Below are 21,396 nucleotides of genomic sequence, written 5' to 3'. Positions count from 1 at the left end.
TACAGTGTTAATGATCAGTCTCAAGTCTGTATTGTTTATCATAAGTGTGTAATCTGCTTCCAGGAAGAAGAAGAAAGATTGCAAAAGATTCAAGAAGCTCGACGAGAACGAGATAAGGACAAAGAAAAAGAGAAGGAACGGGATCGTGATAAAGACCGGGATCGCGATAAGGACCGGGAGAAGGACCGCAGGGACAGGTAATGCTAGTAGCCACGATGACTGGTAATGCACGTTAGCCACGATGATCAATCATAAGTTTCGTCATTTTCATTTCCAGTGCTGCAGGCAGCTCACGTATCATTCTTAAGCGATTACTTTTCCCATTCTCGATATTTATTTACACTACTCTACCGGCACTGTGCGGATCACATTAGTACTCGCTCTTGCCAATACTGTACAGTGGTAACACAGAGTGGTCCCTCGGTTAACGAACGCAATTCGTTCCAGAAGGTCGTTCGTTAACCGAAATCGTTGTTTCAATGGGATTTTGGGTAATTGGTTCCAGCTCACCGAAAATTACATACAAACTAAAAATAAATGCAGTAAAGTACACTTACTTTGAGGTGTGCATGTAGAAGGCTCCTGGTTGATGATGGGAATTAGAAGTGGGAGTGGAGGTGGAAGAGAAATCACCCCATGCTTCATGACGTCATTTCACCCATAAAATTTTAAGTTCACTGGGTGTAATTCAAGATTATTTTCTTTAAATTAACACTGCACTATATACAGTGGTCCCTCGGTTAACGAGCACAATCCGTTCTAGAAGGTTGCTCGTTAACCGAAAAACTCGTTAACCGAAACCATTGTTTCAATGGGTTTTGGGTAATTGGTTCCAGCTCACCGAAAATTGCCTAAATTCAACAAAAAAGGTAGAAAGGTACACTTACTTTGAGGTGTGTATGTAGAAGGCTCCTGGATGATGATGGGGATTAGAATGGGGGTGGAGGAGAAGGGAGAAGAGAAGGCATTGGGGTGGAAGAGAAGTCACCCCATGGTGCCATTTCACCCATAAAATTTTAGTTCTCTTGGTGTAATTCAAGATTATTTTCTTTAAATCAACACTGCACTGCATTATATATTGTCAATATGTAAAATAAATTTCAAAATGACCAATAATTTGCTTGTAAACACAGAAAAAAGCATTTAGTTGAAGAGTCTCAAGCAAGATGTTACCTCCACTGAAAAGACACAAAGACTGACGCCTGTATGATGTGTTGGCAGGCTGGATGGTGTGCCACAAACTAGTTTCTTTACCTTCAATTATGTTCAATAATTGTTAAAATGACTAAAAAATTTAATATTAAACTTTTAAAATTATGGAATAGTATAAACTTCTTGATATTTACTAAAAGGGTAAGGAATTTAAGCCCTAGAACCGACTACTGTATTGGCGGACTAATACTACAGCTGGTGGACCGCCAAATGCAAGCTAAAACATGTGGAGGTCGGCTCGTAAGAAAGTCGTTAATTGAGGAATTGCTTGTTAACCGAAGTTAAGAATCTTATGGAAGGTAATTCAATAACCGAAATCTCGTTAACCGAGGGACCACTGTATTGTCAATATGTAAAATAAATTTCAGAATGTTCAATAATTGTACTGTAAAAACGTAAAAATAGTTTATGTTCAAGAGTGTCTCTAGCAAGATGTTACCTCTACTGACCAGAGATGCAAACTGACGCCTGTTTGGTGAGTTGAGTGGCTGTTTGGCGCACTTAAAACTAGTTTCCTGTACTTCAATTATGTTAAATAATTGTTAAAATGACTAAAAAATTTAATGTAAAACTTGGAAAATTATTGAATACAGTAGTACAACCTTCTTGATATTTACTCAAATGGGAACGAATTTAAGCCCTAGAACCGATTACTGTATTGGCGGACTAATATTCCAGCTGGTGAGCAAGCGAAAGCATGTTGAGAAGAATTCATAAGGAATTCGTTAACCGAATTGAATATTCTTATGGAAGGTAATTCGTTAACCGAGGGACCACTGTATATTTGAGTACAAAGTGAGTACAATAATATGATGCTCAAGATTATGGCTTTTTCACAGGAAAAAGTCTGTATAACTAACCCGAGTGGTCAGGATAATATATACAGTTTTTTTGGCGTTTTTTTTTTTTTTTTTTTATCATTTATCGTTTTTATACATTTGGTACATTCGGCGGAAAATTGGGAGAGGTGGTCTCCCCTATTAGTCCGGACCTTGGAGGGACCACCGTATATACCAAGTTACAACTGTACAGTGTTATGCAGGCATTGGCTGCTATATGATGGATCTATATACACTCAATCAGTTAAATTAACACCTTTTACCCCCATGCAATGGCCAAGATCGGTTTAAGATGGTCGCTAACCTGAATGTTTTTCCTTCACTGTCACCGCTATGAACAAATTATGTCCAATAACTCGCTATATTCTGAGATATAATTACGCGATCTTGGAATGGCGTAACATGTGCCAGGCTAAGCGGTTAAACTGTGTCACATTGTTCTGAGGATGGTCATTGTGCAGTGTTATATTGTTAAAGCTGCATATGATTAAAATGTGCAACCTGTAATACATTCTAAAGTTTATTACAATGACCCGTGTGTTTGGACTGAGGGTGACGGTAATTGTTACGGTCTATTGGACTTTTTTGATAAACAAGGGCATAATTGAGGGCATGTGAGGTGTCGGTATTTGTTAAGCTAAAACTTACATTTCCAGGAGAAGTCGTAGCAGAGACAGATCTTCCCGAGGTTCACGCAGAGACAGGTCTCGCACGCCTCGTTCCAAAGACGACAAGAAGGACTCCAAAAAAGACTCGTCTCGGTCAGTGGTAATTTTGGGCTAATGTTGGTACTATTTTCAGTTATGGATTGTGTACTGTAGCCTACTACTGTATATAATATTGACCTATTGGTATATTTCCTTTACATTCTCGTAATTGTTGGAGTGAGGTTAAGTGCGGTGTATTGCTCCACTTATCTTATGTCTAGTTTTCCACAAAATATACATAAATAAGTTCAGTACTGTAGAGTGCAGTACTGTATATGTATGGCCAGATTGATAAACTTTTAAAACTGTTTTCAGGTGGGACAAAAAGGATGATACCAGTAAAATAAAAGAAGAAAAGAAAGAAGCTAATGGTGAAGTGCCGTCTAAAGAGAAATCCGGAGCTGTCAAGTCACCCAAGCACGACGGCACTTCACCCAAACATGAAGTGTTGGTCAAGCAAGAAAAGCCAGAAGTTGCACCCAAGAAGGAACGCAATGATAGAGGGGACAGGGGACATTCCCGAGACAGAAAAGGCAAACGAACAGACAGGTAGAATAATTGTTTTGTTAGAGGAAGTGAACAGACAAGTACACAATCTATATTTTAAAACCTGCATGTAGTAATAGCTACTGTGGCTACTATCTCAACTTGATTTTCTGGTTGAGAAAATTCTAATAGGGTTAAAGGAGAAGGATTATCTCAGAAGTGTGAGAAGTATTGATTTGTTGGGACGTTGAGGTTGATAGAAAGATATTGGACATGTTGTTGGGATGGTGGCCATCAGCAGGGGATGTTTTGTGCTCCATACTTTCCATTTTTGTGCATGTGAGGTGAGGATGGATTGGGGAATACTTGGCTGCCAGTTAACGGTCACCCCTTAGACGGCTGCCACGGAAAATTGGATGGCCTCTGTGTGCACCAAGTTTTTTTTCCTCAGTTAAAAAAGATAAGACTGAAAAAATCTTATCTTACCATGCAACTCATCTGGTGGATATACAGGGTGTCCATAAATGATTACCCTGCTTAAAACATGAGAGCACTGCTTTTAGGGTAATCATTTATGGGGGGGGGGGGGTTAATAATAATAATTAGTTCATAGTAAATAAAATTTCTTATAAAAAATACATTAATACTAACAATAATAATAACACTGATAATAATAACAAATCATAATAATAATAATAATGATAATAATAATAATAATAATAATAATAAAGAACCATAAAGAAATACAAAATTAAAAAAAGATCAATAGTGGGAAATGATATATAGGGATGTTGTGTTATCAGAGTAAGAGAAACAATTGAGACCCTGCAATTGTGTGTAAATGAGGCAGAAAGTCAGATTAGCAGCCTGGGACTTGGTCACAATTTTTGTAGTGCCATATGGCAGCAGGGTCTACCATTAGACAACATATTATGCTTCCAATATCTTCCCAGGCGGTAGTACCTCCCTGTTTGGTAGCTGCCTACTACCTTGGTGTTATCTGTAAAGAATTACTTATTTTTATTGTTCAGTAGTATTTGTATTGTACTGTACAGTGAGTTCTGCTATAACGCGTGTTTTGATAACGCGAATTTGCTCTAACGCGATTTATGAATTCGGAACAATATTTGTATAACGCGATCGCTTGTTTGCTATAACGCGATTTTTGCTTACTATTTCTCCAATTTTGTGGTATTAACTGTGAATATGGTAAAGAAGAATATCTCCAAAAAGCATTCTGATGATAGAATTCCCGGTGATTATCGTAAAAGAAAGGATATAACACTTGAAGAGAAGCTTGATGTTATCAACCTCAAAATCACCCTTCTCCCCCATCAAGTTACATTCATATTTTTTCAAGGTAAAGTGTTAAATTTACTGTATGATTTCATTATTAGATATGAATGTAACATTTATTTAGACTGTGCTATCCTTTGTGTTAGGCTAACTACTAAATTTTTTCGATTTCGAGTAATCTGCACCTAACCCTATTTTCTCCATAAGCCCTGTTATTTCTATTACGCGATTTTCTATAACACGATATTTTACAAGAACACAATTATCGCGTTATAGCAGAACTACCTGTATATGTGAAAAATATGGTGGTAGAAAACATATTTGGAATCACCTGAAGGTTTGCTCCTTAGCTTAATTTACCTTGACAGGGTGTCTACTGGTCTGGAAAAGGCGGGCGATTTTACAAATAAACCTGGAAATTTATGTGAATTCAGTTAATATTGTTATTTTGACAGCAATCTTGCCATAAATTAATGATGTACTATATGATAGGTAAAAAAAATTAAACTTTTAGGAACAAATGCCAGTAAATAGTCCACTCCAATAACTGAATGTTTGTGTACCTGCCATATTTCATGTTAGCCATCAAATAAAATATTGCAGGTTATAACTACAGTACAGTCGGTATTGTCAGATGAATTTTTCTAATAATTAAGTGATTTTAGCTAAGTGGATTATTCCACATAATTATCATGAGTCATACAGGTGAATCAGGAGTGTGGTTTTTGTCGGATTTTCTTTTTTTTTTAACATCCAGGTCGACCTAAGTTAGGAGGGTCTGCTGGTGTTCATCACTAGGCCTAATGATAATAGCTGGTTAAATAAAATAGTCAGTCTGGTAGCCAGTGACACTTATCATCTTTAAATAATATATACTGTCCATATTATTTTGTAATAAATACTGAATTGATGTAGCTGGGATTTATCAGATTTACATCTGGAAAACTTGGCCAAATCAGGGAATTTTGTTTTGTCTGGCCAGTAGACAGCCTGCTCGGGGTTAACCACCCCAATGCTACTGTAGGGTGAGGGTCAGATGTGTTAGGAAAAGGGTGGTAAATCTTTGGATGAAATAATCTTCTGGTTTTCTGAGATTTGGAAATATTTGTCATTATAGAAAGGACCATCTTTGTGAAACATTTTGTATTAGTAATAATGGATTAAAGGAAAATATGAATGTCTGTTCATGTTTCTGGCATCAATCGAGAAAAGACTGGTAAGAATAGAAGATTGAAAATGGCGTAGTTTAAACAATAACACGTATATTACTTCTTTTCCTTAGATCTCCGAGGAAGGAAGACGATAGAAGACGCAGGAATTCTCCTCGAAAACGGTCCTTAAGCCCCCGAAAGCATTCCCCGGGTCTTCGGAAGCGATCGCCCAGTATTCGAAAGCGATCCACCACTCCCCATAAGCGGTCTGGCAGTCCACGTAAACGATCGCCCAGCATTCGTAAACGGTCGCCAAGTCCTCGCAAAAGGTCTCCCAGTATACGCAAGCGATCGGTCAGTCCTCGTAAGCATTCTCCTGGCCCTCGTAAACGTTCAGCAAGTCCTTCAAAGAGATTGGGAAGTCCTCGAAAACGATCCTCCTCCCCAAGACCTAAAATTCGTAGACGCGTGTCAAGATCTCCCAGTTCTAATTCTGAGTCTTCCAGGTAAGTGGAAATATAATCTTAAAGAGTATTTATTAATTTATACAATATATGTAGTAATATAGGTGGGTGTTTTTCTAATGTAGCGAAGAGAGTACAGTATGTAAGAAAAAAATTTGAATACAGGAAATTTCATAAAAGCCATTTCTAATATTTTTTTTGCATTCCAAAGTGGTTCAAGGTCACGGAGCCGATCGGCCCCAAGAAATAAGGAAGACGACTTTGAGATACATCGTAAAGAAGATTCTGTGTTGAAGAAGAGACAATATAGGTCTAATAGAGACCCATCCAGTTCAGAGGAGGAGGTACGTGATAGTTTCAGTAACAAATATTCCTGTCAATACATTATGGTGAAGAAAGCTGAAATAATGTTAGGTTCAACTGTGATGCTACATAAGAAAGCAAAAAATTGTATGCTGTACTACACTGTATATCTAAACAAAAAAATTTTGTCAGGGCCCATCCCGTAACTTCAGCGGTGACCACAGAGGAGGTGGGAGCTCACCTCGTCGCAATGCTCCACATCCTAACAGGCGATCTCTCTCCCCGAGACGGGGAAGGAGGTCGCCCTCGCCACGGTATCGCCGAAGGTTCGTTTTTATATCGCTTGCTTGTAGTGTAATTGTGTGCACAGTACTTTTGATATTGTTATAAAAGAGGATCATGGAGTACTGTAATTTAGTGTTCCTTAGTCCCTGCTCTTCGGTCCATATAGCACGCAGACTTCCATATACTGTACAAACAATACCTCACTTGTCGGGAATCAAATCCTGGTCCTCTGCGTGTGAACAGGGATCGCTACCACCTCGCCACAAGGACAAAAGTAGAGACAAAAGCAAGTTTCTTATGAAGTGCATGACTATCGTTGATTTTTGTCTAACATGCATTCCGATTACTCCGTAGGTCTATCAGTCCTCGTCGTCACACCCCGAGCCCAAGGTTTCATAGAAGATCTCCAAGTCTACGGGGTAGGAGGTCTATCAGTCCTAAGGGAAGCCCTCGGATGCGCAGATCTCCCAGTCCAAGAGGTAGAATGTCACCGCTCATGAGGAGAGGCAGATCGCCCAGTCCACGAGGCAGGCGCACGCTCAGTCCAAGGGGTCGCAGGTCTCCAAGTCCCAGGAGTCGTAGATCACCCAGCCCGAGAGGGAGAAGATCAGTTAGTCCAAGAGGGCGTAGGTCACCCAGTCCAAGAATAAGAAGATCTTCGAGTCCTCGCAGGAGACCCCTAACGCCCCCTCAAAGGTATGTGAAAATGTTTGAAAGTTAGTCAATATAATGGGAGTGTTACTTTCCTGAAAAAGTTTTCCAATAAGCAAAATAAATCCTGTTTTCCCATTGAAACCCCTGATGTAATATTTTGCCTTCTTAAAGGTGCACAAGTACTGTATGGTAAGTACTTTACACTGATTATAAAATAGAAATAATATACTGTTGACAAACTATAACCTTCAACATTTCACTGTTTCTGACCAGCATCATTTACCCTCTCACACATGAGATAAGTTTAAGTTTTCTGGTTCCAAGATCACATCTCTGTCCCCAGGGCAGGCAAGACAGTGCACAGTGAATATTTTTTTTTTGCTTTATCAAATTCCCCTCAAAACTCTCTATTAACATAAACCATATATCTTTGGCTTCTTATGCTCTGCAATATAAGCCCCCTCAACCCCCCCACCCAAAAAAACAAACAATAACAATAATAGTACTGTACAGTAATATCTCCATTCGCCGGAATTAAAATTTGCTCAGAAATTCATTCCCAAAGCTGGAATTTTCCAAAAATTTCTGGCTTTAGGAACAAAATTTCCCAGGTTGAAGATAGAGAGAATTTTCCCAAAAATTTTTTGAATAAAGATGAAAGGTAAAGTATTTTGGGGGGGACCTGACCTGACTCCATGTCAGGTGGAGGTAGGGTGGGGGATTAGTGGTCTCATATGACTGACTTCCTAATGGAATGTCAGGTCACCCTTTCTTGGGTGGGGGGTTAGTGGGTCTCATGACGTGAAGATGTCTTGAATAAACATGAAAACTGAATTATTTTTAGGGAAATTGTGTAACTATAAATGAGCAAAGTTGTATCCCTTCAACATATTTTAAAATATGGAGTGAGAAAGGTGTGGGTGATAGGAGAGATGGAGTGGAAAGGAGTGATAACATGCACTAGTGTTGCCAAGCAATAAGCTCCTCAACAGCTGATCTTTTAATTTGCCTCCATGCAGTCACTCAACAAGACCCTCACTGGATGCTTGTTGTCTTAATTCCCATGTGTGTATGTGAAATTGTCAAGCTTAGTATTCCTTATTAGTTGATATTCATCTTGATAAATGATGTACATTTAATCTGTAAGTAATTTGTGTTTGTTACAGATATCGCCGCTCTTCCTCACATTCACCAGCTCGTAAAAAAAACACAAGTTCTTCAAGGTCACCCAGACGATCTAGTGGGCCAACTCTCCCTCCAAGTGCTGACAAGAAACACAACATAAGCAATGCCAGTCGTCTGATGCAACTAGCGAACTACTCTGCTGATACCATTAAAGAAGTTCAATACAAACTAACAAAGAAGTAAGTTGCAACCTTCATTTGTCAGTATATCCTGTACAGTCGACTACCAAAGTCCATTTACCTCTCCTTGAACCACGAACCCTGGGATTCAGACTCATGAATCTGAAGCAGTTATGGACAATAATGTATCAATCTACTGCTTCAGGTTCACGAGTCTGAATTTGGGGTACTTGGTTCAGTAGGAGATGCAAACATACAATAAAATGCAAAAATATAATAAAATAAAAAGAATAAAGTAAAATTAATAAAAATCAATTTTTATAATAAAGAAAATATTAATAATACGGGTAACTCTCGTTTGATTTAAGCTTTTTTGGAATTACGCGATTGTTCAATTAGTACCAGTTTAAATTTGCCGCGCGTATACTCCTGGTCGTGGAGTCACGTGTGATGCCTTTTGAGGTGCTTGTAAGTTACTACTATAAAGTCGGTCATATCAACATCAACGATTTTAATGTCATTAATAATTATTATTATAATGTAATAAAGATTATTACTATTAATGATAAAGATAATGATGATGATGAAGTATTCCGTACAACAACTGTGACGACGTCCAGCAAGCTTCCCGTGTATCGCTTTCTCAGTTCACACCAGTACTACTATTTCTCTGTGCTTTGATTTGCATTGTGTGTTTATCACATACTTTTTTTTAGTGTTAAACACTGTTTTCCCCATTGAGCATGTCTGGAAAGTGTCCATCTGCCTCCTCTGGGGCGCCTAAAGCTAAAAAGGCATGAAAAACAATCGCAATGGACGTGAAATTAAATGTGATCACCCGCCTTCTGAGAGGAGAGCATGTGTCGGAGGTTGGCCGCGTGCTTGGTTTAAGTGAGAGCACTGTTCGTACCCTGTGCCGTATATGATGGTTCCCGTACCATTTACATGTACAGGTATTCTTATGGGAAAATTATGTTTAATTTACCCATTTTTTAATTAAGTGGTGGTTTTCAAGAACTTAACCCCCGCGTAAAATGAGAGGTGGGTGTACTAATAAAAATTATAAATAATAATAATAAAGAGCCACAAATAAAAACCAAAAATTAAAATAACTAAGAGTGAGAAATGGTATGTTGTGTTGTCAAAGTAAGAGAAACAATTGAAACCCTGCAATTGTGTGTAAGTGAGGCAGAAAGTCAGATTAGTAACCTGGGACTTGGTCACAATTTATGTGATGCCATATGGCAGCAGGGTCTACCATTAGACAATACATTATGCTTCCAATATCTTCGCAGGCGGGAGTACCTCCCTGTTTGGTAGCTGCCTACTGGTAGTAGGTGTCCAACTGGGCAGGAACCTATCCCATTGAACCTTATGCTATAATAATCCTGGGTCAACGATATTTTGAACTGCAACGGGATTTTCAGGAACCTAACCCCATCATAAATAGGGGGATACTTGTACTGTACACTTTAAATTTCATTAGTGTTCCTCAGCAACCACCTCCACCACAGTGGCAGCCCCTGCTTAAGTGAACTTTTCTCCATACTAACTGGATTTTGGCCCTGTTATTCTGGGTTGAGTAAACTTGTCTGGTGTTAGACCCAAGGTCGGTTAGCAAGGGGATGCGGATTAGAAGTAGTTTACTGTACTTTATATGATAAATTGTGCCTGGCCTGATCCCCATATTAAAGTGTGTCTGACATGGTCATACACTATTCAAGATGTCTGCCATTTCATATAATAGAAAATCCTGTATAGTTTTCTTGTCTAAAATTATTTGTCAGATTTATCTGGTATTCAGTGGAAATATACGTTGTAAAAAATTTGTCCAACATGTTAGTAATGTGACCACTCAGTTGAGCACCTGGAAGCACCATTGCACTCTTTATTGGCAATATATTTCCTCAAACATACCTGGGTAAGTTAAAACCACAGTACGTACTGTACATTGTGAACATGACCTCGTCTAAATATCGCAGTACAGTAAGATCTTGTATTTCGCGAGTAATATAGACTGGAAAAATTGCGCCAAATGCAAATACATAAACTAAAGGGAAAAATAGCAATATAGACTGGCCACTCTACATCAACCTCTGATTTTCCCATTTATAACCTCCAAATGATACAAATTCTGCCTTTATTGACGTGACGGTGCTTTCTGGAAACTAGTTTTTAGGCCTTCCTCAAGTAACTTTAATCTCACGCTGCTTATCCTGCATCGATTACTTGGCAAACTTAACTCCCTTATGATAGTCCCACTTCAACTTTTCCTTATTTGGCTGCTTAGGTGGGTCTGTCCCACTCCCACCAGCACCAGTAGAACCCCCAGTAGAGGTAGATGCCGTTTTCTTGACTCGACATGTGGTAACACCACCCTAAAAAGCACACAATAGCAGCCCGGGCGGTCGCTAGGATGGCGCGGGCTACAACGCGATAGTTGCGTTCTTGTAAACCTCTTTTACGTTCACCGCCTGCAATTCGATCTCCAGAATGCTTCTTGGAAACATTTTCTTACCTTGTCTTTCCATATTCATCGCTAACACAACAAAATCGGAGAAAACAACGAAAATCACGGAGCAATTGACAAAACCGCGCGATTCAACTGAGCACGTGATGTCAACAGAGATTGCTGGTGTAAACTGTTATTAGTCCTCACTGCGACACGTTCTTTTTATTTATTCTTTTCATCCAGTATTTGTGGGTAACAGCTAAATTTGCAAAAACAAAAAAAAAGAAATTACAGAGTAGTAAAACCTCGATTAACCAACTTTCGGATTAACCGTCAATCCCGGACCCCTAATTTTTTTTTTACGGGGATTAGCCCACCTGGGCACAGGTCACTGACCCACATCGGGGCCTGGGGGGGCGATAATGTACTAATATTAATGATGATAATAATAATAGTAATAAAGGACCATAAAGAAATGCAAAAATGAAAAAAAAGTGAGAAACAATGTACCTATATGTATTTTGTGTTGTCAATAGTAAGAGAAACAATTGAGACCCTGCAATTGTGTGTAAATGAGGCAGAAAGTCAGATCAGCAACCTGGGACTTGGTCACAATTTTTGTGATGCCATATGTTCTTTGACTTTTCCATTTTTTATTCACGGTTTCTGTGCTGGTTCATATTTATTTACTAAAGTGGTTAATGTTTTAAAGCAAATTCTATTGAAATATGAATCGCAAATGAACAAAAATGAATAGAGGGACTTACATGAGGTAGGTTAGGGATAGGTACATTGAAAATGTATGTTTTATTTCCGTAAACTTTATTTACTATTAACCGACCTTTCGGATTATCCGTCGGCCCCTTCCCCCCATATGTGGTCGGTTAATCGAGGTATTATTGTACCTCTCAAAAAACGCTTCAAAAACAAAAGACACGAATCAATTGAACATGGGACTTCGAACATGAACTGTAAACATTGCATAACCCTGTGCCATGCTTAAAACGTTGAGGATGGAATCGTGTTATAGCCAACATTTCTATGCAAAAGTTCGTGTTTTACAAACAGCGTTCCCCTATTCATCAGTTGCGTTACAACCATTTCGTGCTGACAAAACACACTTTGTAGCAGAAATGACTGTAACTGGTATGAGGGCTGTGACGTCATTCAAGACGGCGGCCAGCATTCAGCTTGCTGGATCTCGCAAAATTCACGATATTTTACGCCAAATATAAGACTTGGTTACATTGGGTAGTGCTCGCGAAATGAAATCGCGCGAAAATAGAGATCTTACCGTACAGTAAAATGCAGTTAGTACTACCGGTGTCTGTAAGTCTTGTAATGGTAAAGTACAAATTTCTTACAAATAAATGTACATGCCATTTACAGAAATGAAAATAATCATCCTGCCTCTGCCAGTGAGGATTCTGATACAGATGATGCCAGAACAGCACGTAGAGTCCCGAAGAGAAGATCGCGGTCCGTGACAGCGTCTGCATCACCAAGACAGAGGAGGCGATTGGACTCTGGTTCGGCCGATGGCTCTCTGGACGACGAGGACGACGACGGCTCGTCCAGCAGAGATTCCTCTCCAGTGGAAAAGAAAAAGAAGAAGAAGAAGAAGAAGCATAAGAAGAGGGACAGCAGCACTGACTCAGAGGTAAGACAGAGACATAATGATTCATCTATAGTTTAATGTACTTTGCCAGGCAGGTCTGGCTGACCCGGTAATCTGGCAACTTGTGAGACACATGCAGTTGGGTTATCTGGCCCACTTTGCATGGCATGATTCTTATAACTGCATACACTAGTTCATTTGGCTTTTACTACAAAACGTATTTATTGATTATTTAGGTGGACAGAGGTGTGAAGTGTACCATCCAGCTTGGTGAAGGATATCCAGTGATTGAGTTGCCAGTTCAAGAATAAACTAACTATTTTTACTGTGATCGTTACCTGGCTTAATCACAACTAAAGGAATAAACCAAGTGGAATATTTGACATAATTCCTTATTGTTTAAATCTTGTGTTGTTTACTGACTAGTGTGCCTGGTGTAGCAATTGGTAAAATTGACCAGTGTAAAGTATTTTATATTACTTTTAACTTAATGTAGACATATGTTTGTGGTGGAATCTTAGTGTTTTGTGGAATTTATTTATATTTTTCTACAATATTTTGAACTTGAAAACACAAGAAACAAATAAACATAATATTCCAATAGGTAATCCAGCACTCTTTCCAATCAACAAATTCACTTAAATGTTTTGGCACGGAAGATGTTATGTCTTAGAGGACGTCTGAACTGCACACGTTGTGTTGCTGCTGTTAAGCCCTCTATTGCCCTGGATAGGGGACCGGTCGTGAGAGAATGAAAACGTGACTTCACATTAATTACACCTCATACAGTAGAGCAGATTGTAAGCTTGGACCGTTGGCAGCATCACTTCTTCCGAATTTCCAGACATTGTTATGTAGTGAATCAACCATATCTCTGCCAACTCACCTGCCTGAGTGAAGTATCCAGACGGTCGCTCTGTGACCTCGTCATCACTGCACTTACGTTAAGTAAATGTATTTGGTACGAGTAGTGTATAAAGGAGGGTGGCAGATATGACAAGACGTTCTAGAACACTAAAGGCTGTTATTTTATTGTAAGACATTTTTGATGCACAGAATAGCTAACGCGTTAGCTATTCTGTATGCGCAGACGCTGCTTTTGATTTGTGCGCATGACACTTGAGCTAACACCTCGATGAGGCGTTAGCCTTTCACAGGGCCCAAGTAACACAAATAGCTAACAACCAATTGGCTATTTCTCCCGGTGAAATAATGCGGATGATGGCCGCTCATGGAGAATTTTGATTAATATTGACGAGTTGGAGGCATTTATGGCAATAAAAAACTGTGATATAATAATAAAAATAATTCTATACAGTGGCCCTCGGTTACGAACTCAATCCGTTCAGAAGGTCGTTCGTTATTTAACGAAACCATTGTTTCAATGGGTTTTTGGGTAATTGGTTCCAGCTCACCGAAAATTTCCTAAATTCAACAAAAATGGTAGAAAAGTTCACTTACTTTGAGGTGTGTATGTAGAAGGCTCCTGGATGATGATGATGATGATGGGATTTAGAATGGGGGTGGAGGAGAAGGAAGAAGAGAAGGCATTGGGGTGGAAGAGAAGTCACCCCATGGTGCCATTTCACCCATAAAATTTTAGCTCTCTGGTTTAATTCAAGATTATTTTCTTTAAATCAATGCTGCACTGCATTATATATTGTCAATATATAAAATATATTTCAAAATGACCAATAATTTGCTTGGAAACACAGAAAAAAAGCATTTAGTTGAAGAGAGTCTCAAGCAAGATGTTACCTCCAGTGAAAACAGAGAGAGACTGACGCCTGTTTGCTGTGTTAAGAGGCTGGATGCCGCGCATTAAACTAGTCACTTTACCTTCAATTTCGTTCAATAATTGTTAAAATGACTAAAAAATTGAATATTAAACTTTTAAAATTATTGAATAGTATAAACTTCTTGATATTTACAAAAATAGTAAGGAATTTAAGCCCTAGAACCGATTAATGTATTGGCGGACTGATACTAAAGCTGGTTGCCCGGTCAGTGCAAGCGAAAACATGTTGAGGTCGGTTCGTAAGAAGTTCGTTAAGCGAATTTTTTTTCGTTAACCGAATTGAAGATCCTTATGGAAGGCAGTTCGTTAATCGAAATTACGTTAACCGAGGTGTTCGTTAAACGAGGTCACTGTATATTGAATAGGACCTAAAACAAAGCGTAAGGCATGAAATAATTGAAAAGGATTGTGCCTAGTTGTAACCTGTTTAGGCTCCGCCCCTTTTATGTGGGTGCTGACCGATTTCATTAGCTGTTGGTGACTAGTGTCACAATATTGATAATTACTCAAATATAGTTAAAACTTTAATATCATTACTCATAAGATACTTTAAATAAGGGTGAACAATTTGATTAAGTTCTGTCAATGCAAAAATTAATGCTTACAACGAACCGGAAATTCGACATATTGCGTGTTTATGTACGGGAACAGCTGCAGCGAGATGAGAGCATACATAGTGTGGTTTAGGGCTCCCACCCTGGTCTCCTGGACCACTCACATTACAACAGGCCTGATTTTTTTTTATTCTTATTTATTGTTGACTGAATTTTTTCCTTTTTCTTTTTTGTCTTTCTTTCCATATTTTTCTATATATTTTCTTCACTATTTCTTTCCGTATTGTGTCCAAATAATAATTCTCCTAATTTTATTGTTTTCTGAAGACTGTTGTACAACAGTTATTCCCAAAACGCAGTACAATGCCGTATTTTTTAATGGCAGTCCGGGAAAGCTAACGCCTTAGCTAATCCGTGCTTCTTAAAGCGTCTTGCAATAAACGGCTATAATTGTTTATCATAATAGAGGTGTTTTGCAGACAGTGTAGCATGGGGAGGCGAGGCCAGTCTGGCCCAATGCTGTTGTTAACTTCCCTCGACAGTATTTAGCCCGTGCTTGCAAATTACAGTAAACCCTGGATATCATGGCATGTATGGGGCTCTGACCTTGCCGAGTTATCCCAAATTCCGACTTATCGAAGCACTTTCCCTCCTACAAAAATACAATAAAAAATTATCAACCCATATACTGTTTGTGTACATTAATTACCAAATGTAACACTTACCAGCACTGCAGGTGAAGAATGAAGCATCTTAGTAGGTGACAGAGGTATGGTAGGTGACAGGTATGGTAGGTGACAGATGTATGGTAGGTGGCCCAGGTATGGTAGGTGACACAGATGTATGGTAGGTGACACAGAGGTATGGTAGGTGACACAGAGGCATGGTAGGTGACACAGGTATGGTAGGTGACAGTTGCCTGATAGGTGACACAGAGGCATGGTTGGTGACACATGCATGGTAGGTGATGCAGGTGGCCAAATATGCCGAGATATTCCCATGTAATTTTACATATCTCGCCATTTCCCAAGTTATACTATAATACATTCCGAGGCCATATCCATGCTGAGTTATCTAGGGTTCACTGTACACAGCTTATTTTCATCCTATTTAGGTTGAAATAATAAAGATTTGCTTTAGCTCAATGAAACATTCATTGTGTTTTCCTTTCATTGTTATTAACACAGCAGAGTTGGCCTTAAACACCCCCTTTTAACCACCGAGCTGAGTAATGATTACACTGTGCTGTGCTTGTTCGTGTGTCTCCGACGTTGCCACTTCACCAGGTTAGCCAGAACTGTCTGACACAGGACACTTGACAGAGGCTATTATTTATAGTTTTTCTACATGTTATGTGTATAGTGAGTGCACTCCATTACCTCATCAGGTTATGAACATCACTTACCTGTAGTAACCAGAGACGTGGCTCTTCTTGCACCTTTGTAAGCTTTGTACAGTACTAAGTATCACAGTCCACCTCATGTTCACATCCACTTCTCAGTGCTGCTCAGAACAGATAAACCAGCTGATAACTACGCACAGATATACATGCTTTTTTTTTTCGCTGAAAAGATATTTTTATTTAATCTCGGAAAGATGAAGAAGAATACTGTTAGAATTAATCTCTTTAGATGCTTATGGCTTACACATTGCCCCTTGCCCAAATTGTTTCCTCTCTCCCAAGCTTGGGGTCTGACTGTTGTTACCAATTTTTTCTTTCATCTGAAGATTAGACGCCCCAGCTTATTTCGCTTAATCATTAACCATTTAAATATTAAGATAACCTGACTTAACCCTCAGGTATCATAGGGTGTTTAATGTTCAGGTTAAATAAGTTGGTATGTGTATATAATCATTGTTGATCCTTTTTTGGTGATCTCTAAAGCCCAGATGTTCAGGCAAAATAATAGAAATGCTTATTTCTGTAATTTCAGTATAAAATTTTTTATTTTGCCTTGTCTCTTATTTTCATTTATTTTTACGTAATTTTGCTTTGTTTTTAATGACTATTTGTGTGTCCTTAAAGAAAAAAAAAATCCTGCTCCTTTCTATGAAGCTGATAACGAAATATTAAAATTTCCAATGTCAAACAGTACAGTACATGTGAATACTGTACAGTATATCCCTACACGGCACTGCTGCTTGGATTGTACTGCTTGGGACAGCCGGTTTTCTTTCAAACACTGCTGGACATATTTCGCTTACAATGCCTAAAGAGAGTTCTTGAAATGTTAACAATTTAGTTGACGAATTTGGCAGAAATGTATTGTCTACTGATGGGGCAGCACATTATTATTTTACAATTGCCTAAAGTGATTTCTCCAAAACATAACCAATTTAGTTAGTTTGGTAACAATTTGTTGTTTATAAATGGGGCAGTACTGTGCAGTATTATTTTGCAAAATATACCATAAGTTAGTGAATTACATACTGTACTAAAAGGACTTTGTTACTCAACCTTTAGTGACATATAAGCACAGTGCAGTAGAGTACTGTACAAAACTACTGATGCTTGCCAAACTGGTCAACACAGTACAGTACATGCTTTCTTAATTCGTATACTTCAGCTTCTGATCGGTTATCTTAATTTCTGTTGGAACCCGTGCAAAGCATTTGTTGATGCCGAGATTCCTCTTAGGAAACTAAAAAATGGAGCAACATTGCAGAAAAATGTTGTGCCCACATTTTCTCTCTGAAAAGGGGGAAAGTTTTGTTGAGAAAATTAATAAAAATTGGCTATTTGGTAACAAATTGAATGGTTTTAATGATCAAATGCTTAAACATCCAGGCTCTAGTAATATCCCTTTTCCTCTTCAAATATATTTTATTTACTTTATTTTGTGATCTTCCATCTTCCTTACTGCTGTAATAGACATCCTAACTAGCAGATTTTTAGAGTTTGTTGGTTGTTTGAAATTGAGATTGCAACAGTAAACCATGTTTATGTTGACTGCAGTTTATGATTTTTACCATCACAAAATTAACAAGAAATGAACTTTCGTATATTTGAGAGTGAATGAAGATTCTTTTTAAAGCATCATTTTACTATGGGTAAGTTGTATTTTTAGAAGACATTGTGAGGTACAATTACCCACAGGTATAGTATTCCACCCCTCGGTGGCCTCTCTGAACATATAGCCAACAAGATATTTATCGTTAATATTTGTGCTCGGTGATATGATAGATGTAATATCCGTAAAGAAGGTTTGACTACGATCCGAATTTGTCACATGTTCGGAAAGGCTGCTGAGGGGTGAAGCACTATACCTGTGGGCGACTGCAGATAAGGGAAAATATAATAGTAAAAGTTGCACAAACAGTGAAACCTCCATATAATCTGTTACATGGGGGGGGGGGGGTTTACATCTAACAACGCCTCTATATAACGGTCTTTCATATCTATACCAGTACAGTTTGTTAGATGGAGGTTTCACATCTAACGAATCCTAGACATAACAGACTTTGATCTCCATATAATCCATTAAATAGAGGTTTCACTGTAAATCCAACATGTTGGTTAATGTAAACAAGAAACTTAAGTGTGTGGGAACACCAGTTCTGTTTTTTGAATGGAACTGAGTTTTGGAATGCCAGATTTGATATACACACACACATGCATACAGGGCATTTTTTATTATCTGATAACTATAAATAATTCCCATACACTAAAACTTCTATCAGTTAGGCACCTAATATTTTGCATAAATGTAGCCTTATGTTACAGAAAGACATGACATGATACTGAGAGTTATCAGGTATCACGTGACCTGTCTGTGACATTTAAAATTTTTCATTCGGTCACGCCATGGTGCTCACTGTGTTTGTATGCGTTGTGAGCATCATGGCATGACTTGAGTGAAAAATGTTAAACGCCACTGACAGGTCACGTGATACCTGATAACTCTCGGGAACATGCCACTTCTTTCTGTAACATTAGGCTACATTTATGCAAAATATTAGGTGCCTAACTGATATGATTTTTAGTGCATGGAAATTATTTAGGGTTCTCGAATAAAAAATCACCCTGGTACTCTAGTAATTTTGCTCTTGCCCAATGTTAGGTCATATTTAAAACAGCTGAACCTTTACCAAACACCTAATTGAAGCTAAATGGATTTGTATTTTGGTGTCATCAAATTTTATGCTTATATTGGTGTTGTGGCAGAGGAGAGAGCAAACAGCATAGATGGTGTTGGGTGATCAAATATCCAGATGCTTTCCCAATCTCAGCAAACGAGGAGTTTGTTTTGATGACAGATTGTATATATTTTTTAAAGGTATCAGAAGCAGAGGAGAAGAAAAAGAAGAAAAAGGACAAGAAGAAAAAACACAAGAAACAAAAGAAGCACAAGAAGCACAAGAAACACAGGCATGAGGTGAGCTAGTGTGATAGGAAGTAATATTTTCCATTCTTGCCACAGCTCTCTCTCACTATGGCACGCACGCACAAGATGGCTGAAACCAAGAGCATCACACTCTCCCTCATCCAGTTTTTCTAGCTGCTTTACCAGATGAGTTTTGCTATGGTGTTCTCTTTCCACAACAAGGCCCCGAGATTTACCCGTCACTTGATATATTATGACCCCGAATCACACCCCAGCCCCCAGAACATTGTAACACAGTTTGATATAGTTTATTCTTTTGTAAATACATTTGTTAATCTTTTTTTACTGACAATTTAACTGTTTTCTAATCATACATTTTGTATTAAAAAACTCTTTGCGAAGATTTGATGTTTCGGATACATATCTCCAGAAAGTAGCATATAAATAACTTTTAAAGATCCAATAACTGAAATTATTGCTGGTCAGTATTGTCAGTTATGAGAAGAATTGATAATGTATCACTTGAATAGTGTGCTTATTATGGTTTTCAACTTTGAATACAATACCTGGTTTACCCTGTAAGGTGTATTATATATAATTTATATGTTTACGTATAAATGTATGCTCCCTTCCCTTTGAAGCAGAGGCCGTGTGACAAGAATGTGTCTGGCGCCGTCCAGATATATGTGGATGTGTTTTTGTTTATTTTTTAAGCACGCGATATATATTCTGTTAATAATGAAATACAGGTACAGTACTGTACTGTACTGTACCTGTATTGACAAAGTTTGGTAGGATTATCTTTGTTGGTAAGATTAAATGTAACTTAATGGATGTTCTTTAGTTATGATTTTGATCACATTTGGTGGGCACTTTCTTCTAGGTTAGATGTGCAATGTATCACCTTTCTGTGAGTGACAAGAACACTGAAAATATCACATTGAGACATGAAAACAATTATTTTTTAGAACTGCATAAATTTTGTTCACCCTTTTAAGACTTTTCCTATTGTAAATCAGGGTGGCTGGAGATGAGAGCAAATTTATACTCTCCCCCTGTTTGTGGACATATTCTAACTGTTGTTACAAGTGTGTTTTTCTATGGTATTCCCATACCATTTCTTCTCAACCTAATAGTACCCATCAGCTGCACATCCAACACTCGACACAGCTTGACATCTTGGTCTTGGGTTATTTCTGCCCATCATTGCTTCTTGGATGTCATTGCCTCTCTTTTATTGTTATTTGATCACTCTGTTCTTCCTCTTTTTTTAATTATATTTTTTCTTTTGGGAAGGGGGGGGCTACTTTTTAATTGCTAGCTTTAGAGAATCCATTATTACCTCAGTAGACCTTGGGCACCTCTATCTGACGCTGTCCACATCTACATCCCTGACTTTCCACATCTTTACTCTGCATCACGTACCACACACTAATGTATAAAATGGCCTTAAAACATAGATGATGATTTTTTTTTTTGAAGCTTGTAATAATTTTCTAATTTACTTCTTTAGCTTTCATCCCAAGTCTATGCTTTACATCTAAATAATGATGGGTGTAAATAATCCCTATCTTTAATATCCTTCTGTCTCAATGCACCACCTTCTTGTTCTGTTGACAATATATATGACCTTTCACTCTTGATTGTCTTTCATTTATTTTCTTGGTTTTTGCACCCCAGTGGTATCCTCATGAACGTCTTTGCTTTTCTTTAAATTTCTACCAAACTCCTTTCATCGTGCCTCACTAAATGCTTGTGCATGTTTGTCTACTTTGTAATAAGCAGTCAGCTTCTTGTCCCACCATTTCTTCCTATTCTCTTACACCAACACAGTTCTGCTGTACACTTGAGGACACCATCATAAACTACAGCCTTTTCTCACCAATCCTCTCTTTGCTTACATTTGAGTGAGTCCTCTTTTTCCTCCATTTCTTGAAGTCTTTCAAAT

The 21,396-nt window shown here is 38.3% G+C and overlaps 1 protein-coding gene across 3 annotated transcripts in view; it reads left to right on the top strand.

Moving 5' to 3' along the window:
- Window positions 1-21,396, top strand: part of LOC121859538 (serine/arginine repetitive matrix protein 1-like) — a 32,880-nt gene that overhangs the window by 9,723 nt on the left and 1,761 nt on the right. For 2 of the 3 annotated variants that reach the window (XM_042356417.1, XM_042356419.1), the window contains 10 exons: window positions 64-197; window positions 2,708-2,812; window positions 3,074-3,307; window positions 5,823-6,197; window positions 6,367-6,499; window positions 6,651-6,784; window positions 7,098-7,439; window positions 8,564-8,761; window positions 12,543-12,813; window positions 19,401-19,499. In XM_042356417.1, coding sequence (XP_042212351.1) covers window positions 64-197; window positions 2,708-2,812; window positions 3,074-3,307; window positions 5,823-6,197; window positions 6,367-6,499; window positions 6,651-6,784; window positions 7,098-7,439; window positions 8,564-8,761; window positions 12,543-12,813; window positions 19,401-19,499 — 2,025 coding nt within the window. The remainder of the gene's footprint in view (window positions 1-63; window positions 198-2,707; window positions 2,813-3,073; window positions 3,308-5,822; window positions 6,198-6,366; window positions 6,500-6,650; window positions 6,785-7,097; window positions 7,440-8,563; window positions 8,762-12,542; window positions 12,814-19,400; window positions 19,500-21,396) is intronic. The other variant, XM_042356418.1, reaches the window with a different exon arrangement.

Source organism: Homarus americanus, unplaced genomic scaffold, assembly GCF_018991925.1.
Source record: "Homarus americanus isolate GMGI-L3 unplaced genomic scaffold, GMGI_Hamer_2.0 scaffold7626, whole genome shotgun sequence".
Lineage (NCBI taxonomy): Eukaryota > Metazoa > Arthropoda > Malacostraca > Decapoda > Nephropidae > Homarus > Homarus americanus.
This window is presented reverse-complemented; position numbering and strand designations above follow the sequence as displayed.